The sequence below is a fragment of the Oncorhynchus kisutch genome, unplaced genomic scaffold (assembly GCF_002021735.2).
Source record: "Oncorhynchus kisutch isolate 150728-3 unplaced genomic scaffold, Okis_V2 Okis01b-Okis20b_hom, whole genome shotgun sequence".
NCBI lineage: Eukaryota > Metazoa > Chordata > Actinopteri > Salmoniformes > Salmonidae > Oncorhynchus > Oncorhynchus kisutch.
Genome location: NW_022261978.1, coordinates 11459937 through 11482973, shown reverse-complemented (window position 1 = coordinate 11482973; position 23037 = coordinate 11459937). Strand labels below are relative to the sequence as shown.

At 49.6% G+C, this 23037-nt stretch overlaps 1 protein-coding gene across 2 annotated transcripts; it reads left to right on the top strand.

Annotated features, from left to right (window-relative positions):
* The first annotated feature begins 403 nt into the window (after positions 1–403).
* On the top strand, positions 404–22347 carry LOC109881042 (carbohydrate sulfotransferase 12). 2 transcript variants are annotated; one of them, XM_031811408.1, is made up of 6 exons: positions 404–702; positions 17243–17910; positions 19692–19832; positions 20607–20927; positions 21156–21385; positions 21478–22347. In XM_031811408.1, the coding sequence occupies exons 2-6, from the start codon at positions 17332–17334 to the stop codon at positions 21518–21520; spliced, it is 1314 nt and encodes a 437-aa protein (XP_031667268.1). In that variant the 5' UTR covers positions 404–702; positions 17243–17331; the 3' UTR covers positions 21521–22347. The 2 variants fall into 2 exon arrangements, with proteins under 2 accessions (XP_031667268.1, XP_031667267.1); XM_031811407.1 differs by having other exon boundaries at positions 405–702; positions 21156–21431.
* Positions 22348–23037: the final 690 nt, after the last annotated feature.

Sequence of the window (23037 nt, the reverse complement as noted above, 5' to 3'; positions counted from 1 at the left end):
TTTACTATGTTACATCTAGTCTATGAGAACAGTCTGACAGTAACCATCACCCAGTACTTCTAATAAAACATAAACAATCCGTTTTATAACTGCACATTTATAATACTTTGTGTAAAACAGTGAAATAAGATGCACACTCATCCTCTGGCTTCAGAACAGAAGTCCAAACTCTCGCCGTATGGAAGCTCAATGCATGGAAGCTGCGTGGTAAGAAACGGAAGAAAAAAAACACAGCGCTCAATCAAAACCATGTAACCTATAGCAGAAAGCTCTCCTTTCCACACGCCCACCACTTTCCTTTCGACACACCCATTCGCCCACACTCCGGTCGCCATAAGGAGGGTATGACTAGATGGGATCCAGCTTTCGTCAAATTGGCCGGGGTAGGCCGTCATTGTAAATAAGAATTTGTTCTAAACGGACTTGCCTAGTTTAAATAAATGTTAAATAAAATATAATACATCAAATACCCATATTGAGCTGCAGCTACCTTCCCGGTTCTACAATCTATAGACTGCCGAGGTGATAGACGAGATCACAAGAAGTCTCGCGATTGTCTTTGCAGTGCTCGGTCCTCGGGTCCCGTCCCGTTGCTTTGTGTGCTCTACTATGTGCTGCTCTCTCTCGCTCATCTACAGACCAGACTTCACACCCTGTACCACGTCGAGGGGCCGGTGCGCGAACATGGAAGCGAACAAAGAGGTAAACGAAAAAACCGTTAGTTAAGAAAAATAAAAAATTAACATTTAAAACCGTCCGGATGTTATTGTGAATAGAACAGTTTGTACTTTCAGCGGAGGGGCTTCCTCTTTCTTCTTTCCGGTAACAAATCGACTAAAACAGCTGGTATGTTAGTTAACCGATGTCATTTTACTGTTATAGCCTGCTGTGTGGCCGTTATTTGAGATGAATCGGGATTTATCAAATGTGTCTGCGGAGATTGGGGAAATGGGGAATACACAGTGATCTCAACATAGACGTTAAGAGGAAGGGGAGAGAGAAAAGAGAATACGTGTACAGTTGGAAGCGGGAGTTACTGGCTATATCTTGGCAGGACAGGCCCTGGATGATTGCAGGAAACCGCAGTGGAAGGAAGGAGAGAGAGAGGGGTAGCCTAAAGAGAGGGGAAAGAGAGAGTGATTGTGTTTGAGAGAGAGAGAGAGAGAGACAGCCTAAAGAGAGCGGAAGAGAGAGTGATTGTGTTTGAGAGAGAGAGAGAGCCTAAAGAGAGGGGAAAGAGAGAGTGATTGTGTTTGAGAGAGAGAGAGACAGCCTAAAGAGAGGGGAAAGAGATAGTGATTGTGTTTGAGAGAGAGAGCATAAAGAGAGGGGAAAGAGAGAGTGATTGTGTTTGAGAGAGAGAGAGAGAGAGACAGCCTAAAGAGAGGGGAAGAGAGAGTGATTGTGTTTGAGAGAGAGAGAGAGAGAGAGACAGCCTAAAGAGAGGGGAAAGAGAGAGTGGTTGTGTTTGAGAGAGAGAGAGAGAGAGACAGCCTAAAGAGAGGGGAAGAGAGAGTGATTGTGTTTGAGAGAGAGAGAGAGAGAGAGAGAGAGAGAGAGCCAGCCTAAAGAGAGGGGAAGAGAGAGTGATTGTGTTTGAGAGAGAGAGAGAGAGAGAGAGAGAGAGAGAGAGCCAGCCTAAAGAGAGGGGAAAGAGAGAGTGGTTGTGTTTGAGAAAGAGAGAGAGAGAGAGCCAGCCTAAAGAGAGGGGAAAGAGAGAGTGGTTGTGTTTGAGAGAGAGAGAGAGCCAGCCTAAAGAGAGGGGAAAGAGAGAGTGATTGTGTTTGAGAGAGAGAGAGAGCCAGCCTAAAGAGAGGGGAAAGAGAGAGTGGTTGTGTTTGAGAGAGAGAGAGCCAGCTTAAAGAGAGGGGAAAGATAGAGTGATTGTGTTAGAGAGAGAGAGAGAGAGAGCCAGCCTAAAGAGAGGGGAAAGAGAGAGTGGTTGTGTTTGAGAAAGAGAGAGAGAGAGAGCCAGCCTAAAGAGAGGGGAAAGAGAGAGTGGTTGTGTTTGAGAGAGAGAGAGAGAGAGAGAGCCAGCCTAAAGAGAGGGGAAAGAGAGAGTGATTGTGTTTGAGAGAGAGAGAGAGCCAGCCTAAAGAGAGGGGAAAGAGAGAGTGGTTGTGTTTGAGAGAGAGAGAGCCAGCTTAAAGAGAGGGGAAAGATAGAGTGATTGTGTTTGAGAGAGAGAGAGAGAGAGAGAGCCAGCCTAAAGAGAGGGGAAAGAGAGAGTGATTGTGTTTGAGAGAGAGAGAGAGCCAGCCTAAAGAGAGGGGAAAGAGAGAGTGGTTGTGTTTGAGAGAGAGAGAGAGAGCCAGCTTAAAGAGAGGGGAAAGATAGAGTGATTGTGTTTGAGAGAGAGAGAGAGAGAGACAGCCTAAAGAGAGGGGAAAGAGAGAGTGATTGTGTTTGAGAGAGAGAGAGAGAGAGAGAGAGACAGCCTAAAGAGAGGGGAAAGAGAGAGTGATTGTGTTTGAGAGAGAGAGAGATCCACTGGGCTCACCACATCATTTCAAAGTGGACATGTGGGTAATATTTAGTTGAGACATCGATAATCATGGGACAGTTTAAACAACTGTTTCTTAAACACTGTGGATATAGTGGCTCCATGGAAAACCTTCAGAATTAAACAAAGAACTGAACATTGGATGAATCAGGAAATCCCTGAGGCCATTAAATCAGGACGATAACAGAACCAAAGAGGAAGATGCTTTCACTAGACACATCACCCTAAGGATGTACTGGAGGGGAGGGTCCTAGGTTATTACTCCAGATGGATGTACTGGAGGGGAGGGGAGGGTCCTAGGTTATTACTCCAGATGGATGTAGTGGAGGGGAGGGGAGGGTCCTAGGTTATTACTCCAAGATGGATGTACTGGAGGGGAGGGTCCTAGGTTATAACTCCAAGATGGATGTACTGGAGGGGAGGGTCCTAGGTTATTACTCCAGATGGATGTACTGGAGGGGAGGGTCCTAGGTTATAACTACAAGATGGAGGTACTGGAGGGGAGGGGAGGGTCCTAGGTTATAACTCCAGATGGATGTACTGGAGGGGAGGGTCCTAGGTTATAACTACAAGATGGAGGTACTGGAGGGGAGGGGAGGGTCCTAGGTTATAACTCCAGATGGATGTACTGGAGGGGAGGGGAGGGTCCTAGGTTATAACTCCAAGATGGATGTACTGGAGGGGAGGGTCCTAGGTTATTACTCCAGATGGATGTACTGGAGGGGAGGGTCCTAGGTTATTACTCCAAGATGGATGTACTGGAGGGGAGGGTCCTAGGTTATAACTCCAAGATGGATGTACTGGAGGGGAGGGGAGGGTCCTAGGTTATTACTCCAGATGGATGTACTGGAGGGGAGGGGAGGGTCCTAGGTTATAACTCCAGATGGATGTACTGGAGGGGAGGGGAGGGTCCTAGGTTATAACTCCAAGATGGAAGTATTGGAGGGGAGGGTCCTAGGTTATTACTCCAGATGGATGTACTGGAGGGGAGGGGAGGGTCCTAGGTTATTACTCCAAGATGGATGTACTGGAGGGGAGGGTCCTAGGTTATTACTCCAGATGGATGTACTGGAGGGGAGGGGAGGGTCCTAGGTTATTACTCCAAGATGGATGTACTGGAGGGGAGGGTCCTAGGTTATTACTCCAGATGGATGTACTGGAGGGGAGGGGAGGGTCCTAGGTTATTACTCCAGATGGATGTGCAAGCGGAAGCCTTTTCCTTTACAGCAGTGTCTCAGGCTGAAGGTGTCAAGAGACTGTCTGAACTAAACTGCTATAAGGCTATAGGCCTCAACATTATCCCTGCCAGGTTTTAAAGAAATTGTGCTGAACTTATTGTTCTCTATTTCACCCATTTAATCAACATCTCTGTTGAGCAGGGTAGAGTTTCCAGGGATACGAAACATGCTGAAGTGATCCCCTATCCACAAGAAGGGCAGGAAAAGTGCTGAGACTGGGTCTACTGTGGAGACTGGGTCTACTGTAGAGACTGGGTCTACTGTGGAGACTGGGTCTACTGTGGAGACTGGGTCTACTGTGGAGACTGGGCCTACTGTGGAGACTGGGTCTACTGTGGAGACTGGGACTACTGTGGAGACTGGGTCTACTGTGGAGACTGGGTCTACTGTGGAGACTGGGACTACTGTGGAGACTGGGTCTACTGTGGAGACTGGGTCTACTGTGGAGACTGGGTCTACTGTGGAGACTGGGACTACTGTGGAGACTGGGACTACTGTGGAGACTGGGTCTACTGTGGAGACTGGGTCTACTGTGGAGACTGGGTCTACTGTGGAGACTGGGACTACTGTGGAGACTGGGTCTACTGTAGAGACTGGGTCTACTGTGGAGACTGGGACTACTGTGGAGACTGGGTCTACTGTGGAGACTGGGTCTACTGTGGAGACTGGGTCTACTGTAGAGACTGGGGCTACTGTAGAGACTTGGGCTACTGTAGAGACTGGGTCTACTGTGGAGACTGGTGCTACTGTGGAGAATGGGTCTACTGTGGAGACTGGGACTATAGAGGCTGGGTCTACTGTGGAGACTGGGTCTACTGTGGAGACTGGGACTATAGAGACTGGGTCTACTGTGGAGACTGGGTCTATAGAGACTGGGACTATAGAGACTGGGTCTACTGTGGAGACTGGGACTATAGAGACTGGGACTATAGAGTCAGGGTCTATTGTGGAGGCAAGGTCTATTGTGGAGGCTGGGTCTACTGTGGAGACTGGGCCTATAGAGACTGGGACTATAGAGGCAGCGTCTACTGTGGAGGCTGGGTCTACTGTGGAGGCTGGGTCTACTGTGGAGACTGGGTCTACTGTGGAGACTGGGTCTATTGAGACTGGGACTATAGAGGCAGGGTCTACTGTGGAGGCTTGGTCTATTGAGACTGGGACTATAGAGTCAGGGTCTATTGTGGAGGCAGGGTCTATTGTGGAGGCTGGGTCTACTGTGGAGGCTGGGTCTACTGTGGAGGCTGGGTCTACGGTGGAGACTGGGACTATAGAGGCAGGGCCTACTGTGGAGGCTGGGATTATAGAGGGTTGGACTATAGAGTCAGGGTCTACTGTGGAGCCTGGGTCTACTGTGTTTAGGCTGGGACTAGAGAGTCAGGGTCTACTGTGGAGCCTGGGTCTACTGTGGAGGCTTGGACTATAGAGGTTGGGACTATAGAGTCAGGGTCTACTGTGGAGCCTGGGTCTACTGTGGAGGCTGGGACTAGAGAGTCAGGGTCTACTGTGGAGGCTTGGACTATAGAGGCTGGGACTATAGAGCCTGGGTCTACTGTGGAGGCTGGGACTAGAGAGTCAGGGTCTACTGTGGAACCTGGGTCTACTGTGGAGGCTTGGACTATAGAGGCTGGGACTATAGAGTCAGGGTCTACTGTGGAGGCTGGGACTATAGAGGCAGGGTCTATTGTGGAGGCTGGGACTATAGAGGCTGGGTCTATTGTGGAGACTGGGTCTACTGTGGAGGCTGGGACTATAGAGGCTGGGACTATAGAGGCTGGGTCTATTGTGGAGACTGGGTTTACTGTGGAGACTTATTACATATATTAGGATATGTTTTTTTTTACCTTGTCAGCTCGGGGATTCGATCTAGCAACCTTTTGGTTACTGGCCCAACGCTCTAATTAGGCTACCTGTGGTGGGACCTGCCGCCCCATGTATTAGGACATGTATTAGGACCTGTATTAGGACCTGTATTAGGACACGTATTAGGACCTGAATTAGGACCTGTATTAGGACATGTATGGGACCTGTGGTGGGACCTGTATTAGGACATGTATTGGGACCTATATTGGGACATGTATAGGGACATGTATTAGGACCTGTGGTGGGACCTGTTGTGGGACCTGTATTGGGACATGTATCGGGACATGTATTGGGACATGTATTGGGACCTGTGGGTGGACCTGTATTGGGACCTGTATTAGGACCTGTATTGGGACATGTATTGGGACATGTATTGGGACCTGTGGTTTGACATGTATTGGGACAAAGTTTTGTGACGTTTTGATCTTCGGGCAGGTTTTTTGGGGGGCTGTTCACGCACACAGAATGTTTTATTGAGGCAAGTTGAGGTTCGGTAGCCGAAGTCTATGTCCCTTCGTCCGTCATTGGTCAAGAGCACTACTCCTAGTAGGATTGGGAACTATGGACGTGATTCTTCAAGTAAGTGTTTGTTGTTATTCAACAAGAGACGACTAGTTTTCATGTTGTTATTCAACAAGAGACGACTAGTTTTCATGTTGTTATTCAACAAGAGACGACTAGTTTTCATGCAAGTTCACTTGAGAATTACTACCCCAATTGTAGATGTAAAAATGCCTTGCAAAAAAAACATCAAAATTATTTTCAGATTTCTTCATTTATCTTAGATGAATTCAGACTATTTTAAGAAAGTGTTACTGGCTATGTTGTCTCAAGAGGGACAAACAGTAATATTGATGCTTTTTTTGTTCTCGTTTATTTTAGCAAAGGTTCTTTTGAAGGAGTATGCAAGCACAGACATTCACTGAGCTGAGTTGAGTTCTACTAGGAGCAGTGAGAACCCAGTCTGAGTGTTCTGCTGCTGGGGGAGAGATGCTCTACTAGGAGCAGTGAGAACCCAGTCTGAGTGTTCTGCTGGGAGGGGGAGAGATGCTCTACTAGGAGCAGTGAGAACCCAGTCTGAGTGTTCTGCTGCTGGGGGGGGGGATGCTCTACTAGGAGCAGTGAGAACCCAGTCTGAGTGTTCTGCTGCTGGGGGAGAGATGCTCTACTAGGAGCAGTGAGAACCCAGTCTGAGTGTTCTGCTGCTGGGGGGGGGGGGGATGCTCTACTAGGAGCAGTGAGAACCCAGTCTGAGTGTTCTGCTGCTGGGGGAGAGATGCTCTACTAGGAGCAGTGAGAACCCAGTCTGAGTGTTCTGCTGCTGGGGGAGAGATGCTCTACTAGGAGCAGTGAGAACCCAGTCTGAGTGTTCTGCTGCTGGGGGGGGGGGGAGATGCTCTACTAGGAGCAGTGAGAACCCAGTCTGAGTGTTCTGCTGCTGGGGGGAGAGATGCTCTACTAGGAGCAGTGAGAACCCAGTCTGAGTGTTCTGCTGCTGGGGGGAGAGATGCTCTACTAGGAGCAGTGAGAACCCAGTCTGAGTGTTCTGCTGCTGGGGGGGGGGAGATGCTCTACTAGGAGCAGTGAGAACCCAGTCTGAGTGTTCTGCTGCTGGGGGAGAGATGCTCTACTAGGAGCAGTGAGAACCCAGTCTGAGTGTTCTGCTGCTGGGGGGAGGAGGGGGGGAGATGCTCTACTAGGGGCAGTGAGAACCCAGTCTGAGTGTTCTGCTGGGGGGAGAGATGCAAGCGGAAGCCTTTTCCTTTACAGCAGTGTCTCAGGCTGAAGGTGTCAAGAGACTGTCTGAACTAAACTGCTATAAGGCTATAGGCCTCAACATTATCCCTGCCAGGTTTTAAAGAAATTGTGCTGAACTTATTGTTCTCTATTTCACCCATTTAATCAACATCTCTGTTGAGCAGGGTAGAGTTTCCAGGGATACGAAACATGCTGAAGTGATCCCCTATCCACAAGAAGGGCAGGAAAAGTGCTGAGACTGGGTCTACTGTGGAGACTGGGTCTACTGTAGAGACTGGGTCTACTGTAGAGACTTGGTCTACTGTGGAGACTGGGTCTACTGTGGAGACTGGGTCTACTGTGGAGACTGTGTCTACTGTGGAGACTGGGTCTACTGTGGAGACTGGGTCTACTGTGGAGACTGGGTCTACTGTGGAGACTGGGTCTACTGTGGAGACTGGGACTACTGTGGAGACTGGGTCTACTGTAGAGACTGGGTCTACTGTGGAGACTGGGACTACTGTGGAGACTGGGCCTACTGTGGAGACTGGGTCTACTGTAGAGAATGGGTCTACTGTGGAGACTGGGACTACTGTGGAGACTGGGTCTACTGTGGAGACTGGGACTACTGTGGAGACTGGGTCTACTGTGGAGACTGGGTCTACTGTGGAGACTGGGTCTACTGTGGAGACTGGGTCTACTGTAGAGACTGGGTCTACTGTAGAGACTTGGGCTACTGTAGAGACTGGGTCTACTGTAGAGACTGGGTCTACTGTGGAGACTGGGTCTACTGTAGAGACTGGGGCTACTGTAGAGACTGGAGCTACTGTAGAGACTGGGTCTACTGTGGAGACCGGGTCTACTGTGGAGACCGGGTCTACTGTGGAGACCGGGTCTACTGTGGAGGCTGGGGCTACTGTGGAGAATGGGTCTACTGTGGAGACTGGGACTATAGAGGCTGGGTCTACTGTGGAGACTGGGTCTACTGTGGAGACTGGGACTATAGAGGCTGGGTCTACTGTGGAGACTGGGACTATAGAGACTGGGTCTACTGTGGAGACTGGGTCTACTGTAGAGACTGGGTCTACTGTGGAGACTGGGACTACTGTGGAGACTGGGTCTACTGTAGAGACTGGGTCTACTGTGGAGACTGGGACTACTGTGGAGACTGGGTCTACTGTGGAGACTGGGACTACTGTGGAGACTGGGTCTACTGTGGAGACTGGGTCTACGGTGGAGACTGGGTCTACTGTGGAGACTGGGTCTACTGTGGAGACTGGGACTACTGTGGAGGCTGGGACTATAGAGGCTGGGTCTATAGAGGCTGGGTCTATTGTGGAGACTGGGTCTACTGTGGAGGCTGGGACTATAGAGGCTGGGACTATAGAGGCTGGGTCTATTGTGGAGGCTGGGACTATAGAGGCTGGGACTATAGAGGCTGGGTCTATTGTGGAGACTGGGTTTACTGTGGAGACTGGGACTATAGAGGCTGGGTCTATTGTGGAGACTGGGTTTACTGTGGAGGCTGGGACTATAGAGGCAGGGTCTACTGTGGAGGCTGGGACTATAGAGGCTGGGTCTATTGTGGAGACTGGGTTTACTGTGGAGACTTATTACATATATTAGGATATGTTTTTTTTTACCTTGTCAGCTCGGGGATTCGATCTAGCAACCTTTTGGTTACTGGCCCAACGCTCTAATTAGGCTACCTGTGGTGGGACCTGCCGCATTTAATCAACATCTCTGTTGAGCAGGGTAGAGTTTCCAGGGATACAAAACATGCTGAAGTGATCCCCTATCCACAAGAAGGGCAGGAAAAGTGCTGAGACTGGGTCTACTGTGGAGACTGGGTCTACTGTGGAGACTGGGTCTACTGTAGAGACTGGGTCTACTGTGGAGACTGGGTCTACTGTGGAGACTGGGTCTACTGTGGAGACTGGGACTACTGTGGAGACTGGGTCTACTGTGGAGACTGGGACTACTGTGGAGACTGGGTCTACTGTGGAGACTGGGTCTACTGTGGAGACTGGGTCTACTGTGGAGACTGGGACTACTGTGGAGACTGGGTCTACTGTAGAGACTGGGTCTACTGTGGAGACTGGGACTACTGTGGAGACTGGGTCTACTGTGGAGACTGGGTCTACTGTAGAGACTGGGTCTACTGTGGAGACTGGGACTACTGTGGAGACTGGGTCTACGGTGGAGACTGGGTCTACGGTGGAGACTGGGTCTACTGTAGAGACTGGGGCTACTGTAGAGACTGGGGCTACTGTAGAGACTGGGTCTACTGTGGAGACTGGGGCTACTGTGGAGAATGGGTCTACTGTGGAGACTGGGACTATAGAGGCTGGGTCTACTGTGGAGACTGGGTCTACTGTGGAGACTGGGACTATAGAGACTGGGTCTACTGTGGAGACTGGGTCTATAGAGACTGGGACTATAGAGACTGGGTCTACTGTGGAGACTGGGACTATAGAGACTGGGACTATAGAGTCAGGGTCTATTGTGGAGGCAGGGTCTATTGTGGAGGCAGGGTCTATTGTGGAGGCAGGGTCTATTGTGGAGGCTGGGTCTACTGTGGAGACTGGGCCTATAGAGACTGGGACTATAGAGGCAGCGTCTACTGTGGAGGCTGGGTCTACTGTGGAGGCTGGGTCTACTGTGGAGACTGGGTCTACTGTGGAGACTGGGTCTATTGAGACTGGGACTATAGAGTCAGGGTCTATTGTGGAGGCAGGGTCTATTGTGGAGGCTGGGTCTACTGTGGAGGCTGGGTCTACTGTGGAGGCTGGGTCTACGGTGGAGACTGGGACTATAGAGGCAGGGTCTACTGTGGAGGCTGGGATTATAGAGACTGGGACTATAGAGTCAGGGTCTACTGTGGAGCCTGGGTCTACTGTGGAGGCTGGGACTAGAGAGTCAGGGTCTACTGTGGAGCCTGGGTCTACTGTGGAGGCTTGGACTATAGAGGCTGGGACTATAGAGTCAGGGTCTACTGTGGAGGCTGGGACTATAGAGGCTGGGTCTATTGTGGAGACTGGGTCTACTGTGGAGGCTGGGACTAGAGAGTCAGGGTCTACTGTGGAGCCTGGGTCTACTGTGGAGGCTTGGACTATAGAGGCTGGGACTATAGAGTCAGGGTCTACTGTGGAGGCTGGGACTATAGAGTCAGGGTCTACTTTGGAGCCTGGGTCTACTGTGGAGGCTGGGACTAGAGAGGCTGGGTCTACTGTGGAGTCAGGGTCTACTGTGGAGGCTGGGACTATAGAGTCAGGGTCTACTGTGGAGGCTGGGACTAGAGAGTCAGGGTCTACTGTGGAGGCTGGGACTATAGAGGCTGGGTCTATTGTGGAGCCTGGGACTAGAGAGTCAGGGTCTACTGTGGAGGCTGGGACTATAGAGGCTGGGTCTATTGTGGAGCCTGGGTCTACTGTGGAGGCTGGGACTAGAGAGGCTGGGTCTACTGTGGAGTCAGGGTCTACTGTGGAGGCTGGGACTATAGAGTCAGGGTCTACTGTGGAGGCTGGGACTATAGAGGCTGGGACTATAGAGTCAGGGTTTACTGTGGAGGCTGGGACTATAGAGGCTGGGTCTATTGTGGAGACTGGGTCTACTGTGGAGGCTTGGACTATAGAGGCTGGGACTATAGAGTCAGGGTCTACTGTGGAGGCTGGGACTATAGATGCTGGGTCTACTGTGGAGGCTGGGACTATAGAGGCTGGGTCTATTGTGGAGACTGGGTTTACTGTGGAGGCTGGGACTAGAGAGTCAGGGTCTACTGTGGAGCCTGGGTCTACTGTGGAGGCTGGGACTATAGAGGCTGGGTCTATTGTGGAGACTGGGTTTACTGTGGAGACTGGGACTATAGAGGCTGGGTCTATTGTGGAGACTGGGTCTACTGTGGAGGCTGGGACTATAGAGGCTGGGACTATAGAGGCTGGGTCTATTGTGGAGACTGGGTTTACTGTGGAGACTTATTACATATATTAGGATATGTTTTTTTTTACCTTGTCAGCTCGGGGATTCGATCTAGCAACCTTTTGGTTACTGGCCCAACGCTCTAATTAGGCTACCTGTGGTGGGACCTGCCGCCCCATGTATTAGGACATGTATTAGGACCTGTATTAGGACCTGTATTAGGACACATATTAGGACCTGAATTAGGACCTGTATTAGGACCTGTATTAGGACCTGTATTAGGACCTGAATTAGGACCTGTATTAGGACCTGTATTAGGACCTGAATTAGGACCTGTATTAGGACCTGTATTAGGACATGTATTAGGACCTGTGGTGGGACCTGTATTAGGACCTGTATTAGGACCTGTATTAGGACCTGTATGGGACCTGTATTAGGACCTGTATGGGACATGTATTAGGACCTGTATTAGGACCTGTATGGGACCTGTATTAGGACCTGTATTAGGACATGTATTAGGACCTGTATGGGACATGTATTAGGACCTGTATGGGACCTGTATTAGGACCTGTATGGGACCTGTATTAGGACCTGTATTAGGACATGTATTAGGACCTGTATTAGGACCTGTATGGGACCTGTATGGGACCTGTATTAGGACCTGTATTAGGACCTGTATTAGGACCTGTATGGGACCTGTATGAGACATGTATTAGGACCTGTATTAGGACCTGTATTAGGACCTGTATTAGGACCTGTATTAGGACACGTATTAGGACCTGAATTAGGACCTGTATTAGGACCTGTATTAGGACCTGTATTAGGACCTGTATTAGGACATGTATTAGGACCTGTATTAGGACCTGTATGGGACATGTATTAGGACCTTTATGGGACATGTATGGGGACATGTATTAGGACATGTATTGGGACCTGTATTGGGACATGTATGGGGACATGTATTAGGACCTGTGGTGGGACCTGTATTGGGACATGTATTGGGACATGTATTAGGACCTGTATTGGGACATGTATTGGGACATGTATTAGGACCTGTATTATGACATGTATTGGGACATGTATTGGGACATGTATTAGGACCTGTATTGGGACATGTATTAGGACATGTATTGGGACATGTATTGGGACCTGTGGTTTGACATGTATTGGGACAAAGTTTTGTGACATTTTTGATCTTCGGGCAGGTTTTTTGGGGGGCTGTTCACGCACACAGAATGTTTTATTGAGGCAAGTTGAGGTTCGGTAGCCGAAGTCTATGCCCCTTCGTCCGTCATTGGTCAAGAGCACTACTCCTAGTAGGATTGGGAACTATGGACGTGATTCTTCAAGTAAGTTTGTTGTTATTCAACAAGAGACGACTAGTTTTCATGTTGTTATTCAACAAGAGACGACTAGTTTTCATGTTGTTATTCAACAAGAGACGACTAGTTTTCATGTTGTTATTCAACAAGAGACAACTGGTTTTCATGTTGTTATTCAACAAGAGACAACTGGTTTTCATGTTGTTATTCAACAAGAGACAACTGGTTTTCATGTTGTTATTCAACAAGAGACGACTGGTTTTCATGTTGTTATTCAACAAGAGACGACTGGTTTTCATGTTGTTATTCAACATGAGACGACTAGTTTTCATGCAAGTTCACTTGAGAATTACTACCCCAATTGTAGATGTAAAAATGCGCGACTAAGACCTTGTAAAAAAAACATCAAAATTATTTTCAGATTTCTTGATTTATCTTAGATGAATTCAGACTATTTTAAGAAAGTGTTACTGGCTATGTTGTCTCAAGAGGGACAAACAGTAATATTGATGCTTTTTTTTGTTCTCATTTTTTTAGCAAAGGTTCTTTTGAAGGAGTATGCAAGCACAGACATTCACTTCCGCTTAGCTGAGTTCTACTAGGAGCAGTGAGATCCCAGTCTGAGTGTTCTGCTGCGGGGGGGAGATGCTCTACTAGGAGCAGTGAGAACCCAGTCTGAGTGTTCTGCTGCGGGGGGGAGATGCTCTACTAGGAGCAGTGAGAACCCAGTCTGAGTGTTCTGCTGCTGGGGGGGGGGATGCTCTACTAGGAGCAGTAAGAACCCAGTCTGAGTGTTCTGCTGCTGGGGGGAGAGATGCTCTACTAGGAGCAGTGAGAACCCAGTCTGAGTGTTCTGCTGCTGGGGGGAGAGATGCTCTACTAGGAGCAGTGAGAACCCAGTCTGAGTGTTCTGCTGCGGGGGGGAGATGCTCTACTAGGAGCAGTGAGAACCCAGTCTGAGTGTTCTGCTGCTGGGGGGGGAGGAGGGGGAGAGATGCTCTACTAGGAGCAGTAAGAACCCAGTCTGAGTGTTCTGCTGCTGGGGGGGGGGATGCTCTACTAGGAGCAGTAAGAACCCAGTCTGAGTGTTCTGCTGCTGGGGGGGGGGGGGGATGGGGGATGCTCTAGGGGAAACACTTCCTGGTTCCTGGTTCGTCCCCAATATTTGGAACCAAGTACTGATCACCACAACCCACAAAAGTGGAAACAGCAACCTTGGGGAAATCCTCTGCATTAACAGAAGACTTGCACATTTCCTCAGTCAAAACAATGTACTGAGCAAACGTCAAATTTCCCTTTTTACCAAATGACCGTACGACAGACCACGTATTCACCCTGCACACCCTAATTGTCAAACAAACAAAAACAAAAACAAAGTCTCATGTTTTGTTGTTTTCAAAAAAGCGTTTGACTCCATTTGTTATGAGGGTCTGCTATACAAATGGATGGACAGTGGTGTTGGGGGAAAACGTACGGCTTTATAAAATCCTCTGGGTAACAGCATAAAACATAGAATAATACAGAGCAGAAATAGACCGATACCCGCTAATGATCAAAATCCAGAAAAGAGTCATTCAATTCTACAACCACCTATAAAAGGAAGAGATTCCCAAACCTTCCATAACAAAGCTATCACCTACAGAGAGATGAACCTGGAGAAGAGTCCTTTGTCCTGGGGCCCTGTTCACAAACAGACCTCACAGAGCCCCAGGACAGCAACACAATTAGACCCAACCGAATCATGAGAAAACCAAAAGATAATTATTTGACAAATTGGAAAGAAAAATCAGAGCAAACTGGAATGTTATTTGGCCCTAAACAGAGAGTACACAGTGGCAGAATACCTGACCACTGTGACTTACCCAAACGTATGGAAAGCTCTGACTATGTACAGACTCAGTGAGCATAGCCTTGAGAGAGAGAGGGAGAGAGGGGTGGGTCAGTGAATGGTTACATTGTGTTCAACAGGAGCTGTATACTCTGTCTACTGTATAAATTAATGTTGTTTGTAGAGTGTGTGTGGTTGGGTGGGTGGGAGAGGTGGAGGAGTATTTCAGTAGTTGGTGGTGTTGGAGGTAAAACAGTCAGACATTATTCATCCTAGAGCACATAACCCAACATGTTCAGGTGGACTAGAACCCAACATGTTCAGGTGGACTAGAACCCAACATGTTCAGGTGGACTAGAACCCAACATGTTCAGATGGACTAGAACCCAACATGTTCAGGTGGACTAGAACCCAACATGTTCAGGTGGACTAGAACCCAACATGTTCAGGTGGACTAGAACCCAACATGTTCAGGTGGACTAGAACCCAACATGTTCAGGCAGACTAGAACCCAACATGTTCAGGTGGACTAGCCTGTCTGTCGGCTATGTCTGTATCTCACTGTCTGTCGATCTGTCGGTATGTCCGTCTGTCTTTCTGTCAGCTATGTCTGTCTGTCTGCCTACTTCAGATTGAGCTATGAGCTGAATTTTTACTAAATATTTTATATATGATGTTATTTATTCTTATGGTATTATACAATTTGTCTATCTAAATTATTTATTTCATAGCCGTATTAAAATATATTAAAACATGATTTCATATTATACGTCTGTTTTTAAATGACCTATAACGTGACAAAGCTTCTCCTTGCTGCCTGGTATTTTTGGCAGGCTGACTGGTGGTAGCTATTAAAGCACTGTATTTATATCCTGTGGGTTTGAAATAGCACATAGAGAGAGAGAGAACAGCTGAACAGCAGAACCCGAGACAGAGCTGCAATTCCTTTCAAAGTATATATATATATATATATTTTTTTTATAATCCCCTATTTTGAAACCCTTATTCAAGGTTTCAAAGACCTGCCTGATGAGAATAGGCTACTCGTCCTGTTGGGTGAGAACAGAGAGCTGTCTGCCATACATTGCTGCCTGCCATGAAATGAGGGACACTGTCTGACAGACCATGTCCTCTATGCCATTGTCATTGTCCATTGTATGGTTATTTTGACCCGTAAACAGGGCACATTTGAAAAAGAGACCATGGGCTCAGTATGTCTTCCCTGTTAAAATAAAAATAAAATTAGGCCCTGTGAGTGTTTAAAATAGAACTCTCCCCTGATGAGACACACAGAGAGAGAGAGACACAGAGAGAGACAGAGAGAGAGTCAGAGAGAGAGAGAGAGAGAGAGAGAGAGAGACAGAGAGAGAGAGCGACAGAGAGAGACAGAGAGAGAGAGAGAGAGAGAGAGACAGCTAGAGAGAGCGACAGAGAGAGACAGAGAGAGAGAGAGAGAGAGAGAGAGAGACAGAGAGACACAGAGAGAGAGAGAGAGAGAGAGAGAGACAGAGGGAGACACACAGAGAGAGAGAGAGACAGAGGGTTGGTTGAGTTCAGGTTTCTTCACAGCAGCCTGTGAGTTTAACACCCTGGTCCTATCCACTGCTGTTCCCACGGACCATTTCTGATATCTACATTAATCATCCAGAGTAGGGCTGCCTCTCTGGCCTTCTCTCTTCCTGTGTGTCCTGCAGAGCTACCCTCCTGTAGGTTGGAGCAGGGCTGCCCAACCCTGTTCCTGGAGAGCTACCCTCCTGTAGGTTTGAGACTTCAGGTAGGCCTCAGGTAGGCCTCAGATAGACTTCAGGTAGGCCTCAGGTAGACTTCAGGTAGACTTCAGGTAGACTTCAGGTAGGCCTCAGGTAGACTTCAGGTAGCCTCAGGTAGGCCTCAGGTAGGCCTCAGGTAGACAGGTAGGCCTCAGGTAGACCTCAGGTAGGCTTCAGGTAGGCCTCAGGTAGACCTCAGGTAGGCCTCAGGTAGGCCTCAGGTAGGCCTCAGGTAGACCTCAGGTAGACCTCAGGTAGGCCTCAGGTAGGCCTCAGGTAGACCTCAGGTAGGCCTCAGGTAGACCTCAGGTAGGCCTCAGGTAGACCTCAGGTAGACCTCAGGTAGGCTTCAGGTAGGCCTCAGGTAGACCTCAGGTAGGCCTCAGTTATGGTGGTACCATACGGTTTTTGAACTAAGAAATCTACTCGGCTGCTATACTGTATCATTTAAATCCCAGCAGTTTTGCTTTGACCATGGAGGGACTCTGTAGCCTATGAAATGACCTGTGTTTGAAAACGTGGAGCCTCTGAGAAATACGTTTTGGATTCCTTGTTTTATGGTTGCTTTGGCAACGCGTCTGATGGCGGCAGCACCTGTATACAGCCTCAAGGCAAGTTTTGGATTGGATTACCAATTAATATGTACAGGTATATATTTATACATGGGCTAGGAGTTTTTCCTGATCAGATCACTAACCACTAACTCTACCACGTGTTCGATCAGATCGCTAACCACTAACTCTACCACGTGTTTGATCAGATCACTAACCACTAACTCTACCACGTGTTCGATCAGATCACTAACCACTAACTCTACCACATGTTCGATCAGACCACTAACCACTAACTCTACCACGTGTTTGATCAGATCACTAACCACTAACTCAACCACGTGTTCGATCAGATCACTAACCACTAACTCTACCACGTGTTCGATCAGATCGCTAACCACTAACTCTACCACGTGTTCGATCAGATCACTAACCACTAACTCTACCAGGTGTTTAGACACAGTTTGTGTGTGTTTTGGTGTGACTCCTGGATTCTTTTCACCTTTTGTCTCTCAGGTGTTGTCGTCGGCAACCAGGAAGTGTTTCCCTTAGTGACCGTCGGGCCATGGAGCTGAGATAACTCCGCCCCCTCTGCTGTGGTAACCATGGGAACGTCCCGATGCTTCCGTCTGGCGTTCCTGCTGGGGTCTGTGTTAATGGTCCTGCTCATCATCCTCTATTGGGACGACGTGGGAGCGCTCAATCTCTACCCCCACGACCCTCATGACCTTTACCCCCATGACCCTCACCCCCACCCCACCTCACCCAGCTCCTCCACACCCACCAAACCCCCACCCAGGGACACAGAGGAGCAAGCGACCCACAAACCCCCCAGAACCACAGAGCCTGACCGGCCTGGAGAGGGGAGGAGGGCGACCCCCAAACCCCCAGGGGAGGAACACCCCCTCCCCCAAGTAACAGACTCCTCAGAGCTGGAGGGGAGGTGGAGAGGAGAGGAAGGGAAGCGAGAAGAGGAGAGAGTGAGGCAGGCGGAGGAAGAGAAAAGAGAGGAGGAGGGGAGGAGACAAGAGGAGAGGAGGAGGCGCATCAGTCATATGTGTTCTGGGAACGGAACATTAGAATTCCCAGGAAAATTCAGGGCGTTTGACCAGATTCCCAACCGGGAGTTAAACCACCTGATCGTAGACGACAGACATGAGATCATCTACTGCTATGTTCCCAAGGTAGGGAGGGGAAGAGGACTGTCCGCCCCTCAGAGCCGGGTTCCCCTCTAGGTTTCTTCCTAGGTTCCTGCCTTCTAGGGAGTTTTTCCTAGACACTGTGCTTCTGCCTCTGCATTGGTTGCTGTTTGGAGTGTGAGGCTGTCTGTCTGTAAAGCACTTTGTGACAACTGTTGATATAAAAAAAGATTTGATCCTCCAACCCTTCGCCTCCCATCCTCTTCCTCCTCCTACCCCTTCGCCTCCCATCCCCTTCCTTCTCTTCCTTCTCCTACCCCTTCGCCTCCCATCCTCTTCCTCCTCCAACCCCTTCGCCTCCCATCCTCTTCCTCCTCCAACCCCTTCGCCTCCCATCCTCTTCCTCCTCCTACCCCTTTGCCTCCCATCTTCTTCCTCCCAACCCTTCACCTCCCATCCTCCTCCTACTCCTTCACCTCCCATCCTCTTCCTCCTCTTCCTCCCAACCCTTCGCCTCCCATCCTCCTCCTACCTCTTCGCCTCCCATCCTCTTCTTCCTCCTACCCCCTCACCTCCCATCCTCTTCCTCCCAACCCTTCGCCTCCCATCCTCCTCCTACCCCTTCACCTCCCATCCTCCTCCTCCTACCCCTTCACCTCCCATCCTCCTCCTACCCCTTCACCTCCCATCCTCCTCCTCCTACCCCTTCGCCTCCCATCCTCCTCCTCCCAACCCTTCACCTCCCATCCTCCTCCTCCTACCCCTTCACCTCCCATCCTCTTCCTCCCAACCCTTCGCCTCCCATCCTCCTCCTACCTCTTCGCCTCCCATCCTCTTCTTCCTCCTACCCCCTCACCTCCCATCCTCTTCCTCCCAACCCTTCACCTCCCATCCTCCTCCTCCTCCTACCCCTTCGCCTCCCATCCTCCTCCTCCTACCCCTTCACCTCCCATCCTCCTCCTCCTCCTACCCCCTCACCTCCCATCCTCTTCCTCCTACCCCTTCACCTCCCATCCTCCTCCTCCTACCCCCTCACCTCCCATCCTCCTCCTCCTACCCCTTCACCTCCCATCCTCCTCCTCCCAACCCTTCACCTCCCATCCTCCTCCTCCTACCCCTTCGCCTCCCATCCTCCTCCTCCCAACCCTTCACCTCCCATCCTCCTCCTCCTACCCCTTCACCTCCCATCCTCTTCCTCCCAACCCTTCGCCTCCCATCCTCCTCCTACCTCTTCGCCTCCCATCCTCTTCTTCCTCCTACCCCCTCACCTCCCATCCTCTTCCTCCCAACCCTTCACCTCCCATCCTCCTCCTCCTACCCCTTCACCTCCCATCCTCCTCCTCCCAACCCTCCACCTCCCATCCTCCTCCTCCTACCCCTTCGCCTCCCATCCTCCTCCTCCCAACCCTTCACCTCCCATCCTCCTCCTCCCAACCCTCCACCTCCCATCCTCCTCCTCCTACCCCTTCACCTCCCATCCTCCTCCTCCTACCCCTTCACCTCCCATCCTCCTCCTCCTACCCCTTCGCCTCCCATCCTCCTCCTCCTACCCCTTCACCTCCCATCCTCCTCCTCCCAACCCTTCACCTCCCATCCTCCTCCTCCTACCCCTTCACCTCCCATCCTCCTCCTCCTACCCCTTCACCTCCCATCCTCCTCCTCCTACCCCTTCGCCTCCCATCCTCCTCCTCCTCCATCCCCTTCCTCCTCTCCTTCTCTCCTCCCTCCTCACCTACTTTCCTTCCCCCTCCTCTCCTCCACCTCCTCACCTCTCCTCCACCTCCTCTCTTCCTCTCCTCCACCCCCTCTACTCCTCCTCTCTCTAGGTAGCATGTACCAACTGGAAGCGTGTAATGGTGGTTCTCTCTGAGGGTCTGCTGGCTCCGGATGGACAACCTTACCGCGACCCCCAGGCCCTGCCCCCTGACCTCATACACAACTCCTCCCTGCACCTCACCTTCTCCAAGGTCTGTATACTGTCTATATACTGTCTGTATACTGTCTGTATACTGTATGAATACTGTCTGTGTACTGTGTGTATACTGTGTGTATACTGTCTATCTACTGTCTATATACTGTCTATCTACTGTCTATATACTGTCTATCTACTGTCTGTATACTGTGTGTATACTGTCTATATACTGTCTATCTACTGTCTGTATACTGTGTGAATACTGTGTGTATAATGTGTGTGTACTGTGTGTGTACTGTCTGTATACTGTGTGTGTACTGTCTGTATACTGTGTGTGTACTGTCTGTATACTGTGTGTGTACTGTCTGTATACTGTGTGTATACTGTGTGTATACTGTGTGTATACTGTCTGTATACTGTATGTATACTGTGTGTGTACTGTCTGTATACTGTGTGTGTGTACTGTCTGTATACTGTGTGTGTACTGTCTGTATACTGTCTGTATACTGTGTGTATGCTGTGTGTATACTGTGTGTATGCTGTGTGTATACTGTGTGTATACTGTGTGTGTACTGTGTGTGTGAAGAATAGTGATGCGTCATCCAACTTCTTTATCCCCTTCTCTTCACTCTATCCATCCTCATCCCCTCCCTCCTCCTCATCCTCCCCCTCATCCTCCTCCCCCTCCTCCTCCTCCTCCTCATCCCCTCCCTCCTCCCTCTCATCCCCTCCCTCCTCCTCCTCCCTCCTCCTCCTCCTCCTCCTCATCCCCTCCCCCTCCTCCCCCCCTCCCTCCCTCCTCCTCCTCCTCCTCCTCCTCCTCCTATAGTTCTGGCGTAGGTACGGCCGTCTCTCCCGTCACCTGATGAGGGTGAAACTGCAGAGTTACACCAAGTTCCTGTTTGTCCGCGACCCCTTCGTCCGACTCATCTCCGCCTTCCGGAACAAGTTCCAACAGCCCAATGAAGACTTCTACCGCCAGTTTGGCTCGGTCATGCTACGTCGTTATGGAAACGGGACCTCCAGGGTTCCGGAGTCAGCGGCAGAGGCGTTCGAGGCGGGGATCCAGCCGTCGTTCTCGGAGTTCGTCCGGTATCTCCTCGACCCCCAGACGGAGCAGGAGCAGCCGTTCAACGAACACTGGCGCCAGGTGGGCGTGTGTGTGTATGTGTCTGCGTGTGTGTGTATGTCTGCGTGCGTGTGTGCGTGTGTGTGTGTGCGTGTTTGTGTGTGTGTGTCTGCGTGTGTGTGTTTGCGTGTGTCTGCGTGGGTGTGTGTGTGTGTGTGTGCGTCTGTGCGTGTGTGTATGTGTCTGCATGTGTGTGTGTGCTCTCAACCCAACTGTACTTAATTAACTACTTCTTCTCCTCCTCCCCAGGTGTACCGGCTCTGTCACCCCTGTCAGATCCACTATGATTTCATCGGCACGCTGGAAAACCTGGAGGACGACTCGGATCAGCTGCTCCGGATCCTGGGCCTGGAAGACCAGATAAAGTTCCCGCCTAGCAACCGGAACCGCACGGCGGCCAGCTGGGAACGGGATTGGTTCGCTGAGGTTCCGGCCGAGTTGAGGAGGAAGCTGTACAGTTTGTATGAGCCAGACTTTGAGCTGTTTGGGTATCCTAAACCAGAGAGTCTGCTCCATCACTGATAGGCTGTTTGGGTATCCTAAACCAGAGAGTCTGCTCCATCACCGATAGGCTGTTTGGGTATCCTAAACCAGAGAGTCTGCTCCATCACTGATAGGCTGTTTGGGTATCCTAAACCAGAGAGTCTGCTCCATCCCTGACAGGCTGTTTGGGTATTCTAAACCAGAGAGTCTGCTCCATCACTGACAGGCTGTTTGGGTATCCTAAACCAGAGAGTCTGCTCCATCACTGACAGGCTGTTTGGGTATTCTAAACCAGAGAGTCTGCTCCATCACTGACAGGCTGTTTGGGTATTCTAAACCAGAGAGTCTGCTCCATCACTGATAGGCTGTTTGGGTATCCTAAACCAGAGAGTCTGCTCCATCACTGATAGGCTGTTTGGGTATTCTAAACCAGAGAGTCTGCTCCATCACTGACAGGCTGTTTGGGTATCCTAAACCAGAGAGTCTGCTCCATCACTGATAGGCTGTTTGGGTATCCTAAACCAGAGAGTCTGCTCCATCACTGATAGGCTGTTTGGGTATTCTAAACCAGAGAGTCTGCTCCATCACTGATAGGCTGTTTGGGTATTCTAAACCAGAGAGTCTGCTCCATCACTGATAGGCTGTTTGGGTATTCTAAACCAGAGAGTCTGCTCCATCACTGATAGGCTGTTTGGGTATCCTAAACCGGAGAGTCTGCTCCATCACTGATAGGCTGTTTGGGTATTCTAAACCAGAGAGCCTGCTCCATCACTTGATGCCTTACACATGTGGCTGAGAGCCATGGATTTGAACCCTGTATACATGCAAGTCTGCCGCAAGGCTGTGCTGTTAGCCCACTGAGCTAAAGCCTAGGCATTAACTTGGGGAGCTTTTTTCCTAAAGGGAATAGTGCTGTAAAAAAAAAGTTTTTGAATAAAACATTTTTTGGGGAAATAAATTGCTTAGTCATTTGTGTTTTGTCCCACTTTCACACAGAGAGTTCAATTGTATATCATTATTATTTCTTAATGAAGGTCATATTTTCTATTTAACGAGGCAAGTCAGTTCAGAACAAATTCTTATTTGCAGTGACGGCCTACCCCGGGCCAAACCCGGACGGCGCTGGGCCAATTGTGCGCCGCCCTGTGGGACTTCCAATCACGGCCGGATGTGATACAGCTTGGATTCGAACCAGGGACTGTAGTGACGCCTCTTGCACTGAGATGCAGGGCCTTAGACCGCTGTGCCGCTCAGGAGCCAGATACACTGGACCAAATGTTTAATAATGTATCACTGCATGTCTGCCTCTCTCTCCTACGTCTCCCTCTATTAGGCAAACACCATGTCTGCCTCTTTAAAATGAATGGATTTATTAGACAAACACCATGTCTGCCTCTTTAAAATGAATGGATTTATCAGACAAACACCATGTCTGCCTCTTTAAAATGAATGGATTTATTAGGCAAACACCATGTCTGCCTCTTTAAAATGAATGGATTTATTAGACAAAAACCATGTCTGTCTCACTCTGTAAAATGAATGGATTTATTAGTTAAAATTGAATACATTTTTTGACGTGTTTGGACTGCATATTTGCTTATTTTTTTAAATAGGTTAAACCAATGTATTATTTGTGTGTGTGTGTATT

Bases quoted from the DNA above. Each gene is read 5' to 3' on its own strand.
- LOC109881042 (XM_031811408.1), top strand. From the start codon at position 17,332: ATGGGAACGTCCCGATGCTTCCGTCTGGCGTTCCTGCTGGGGTCTGTG. The intron at 17,911-19,691 runs GTAGGGAGGGGA...TCCTCTCTCTAG, and splicing joins TCTACTGCTATGTTCCCAAG to GTAGCATGTACCAACTGGAA. The intron at 20,928-21,155 runs GTGGGCGTGTGT...CCTCCTCCCCAG, and splicing joins TCAACGAACACTGGCGCCAG to GTGTACCGGCTCTGTCACCC.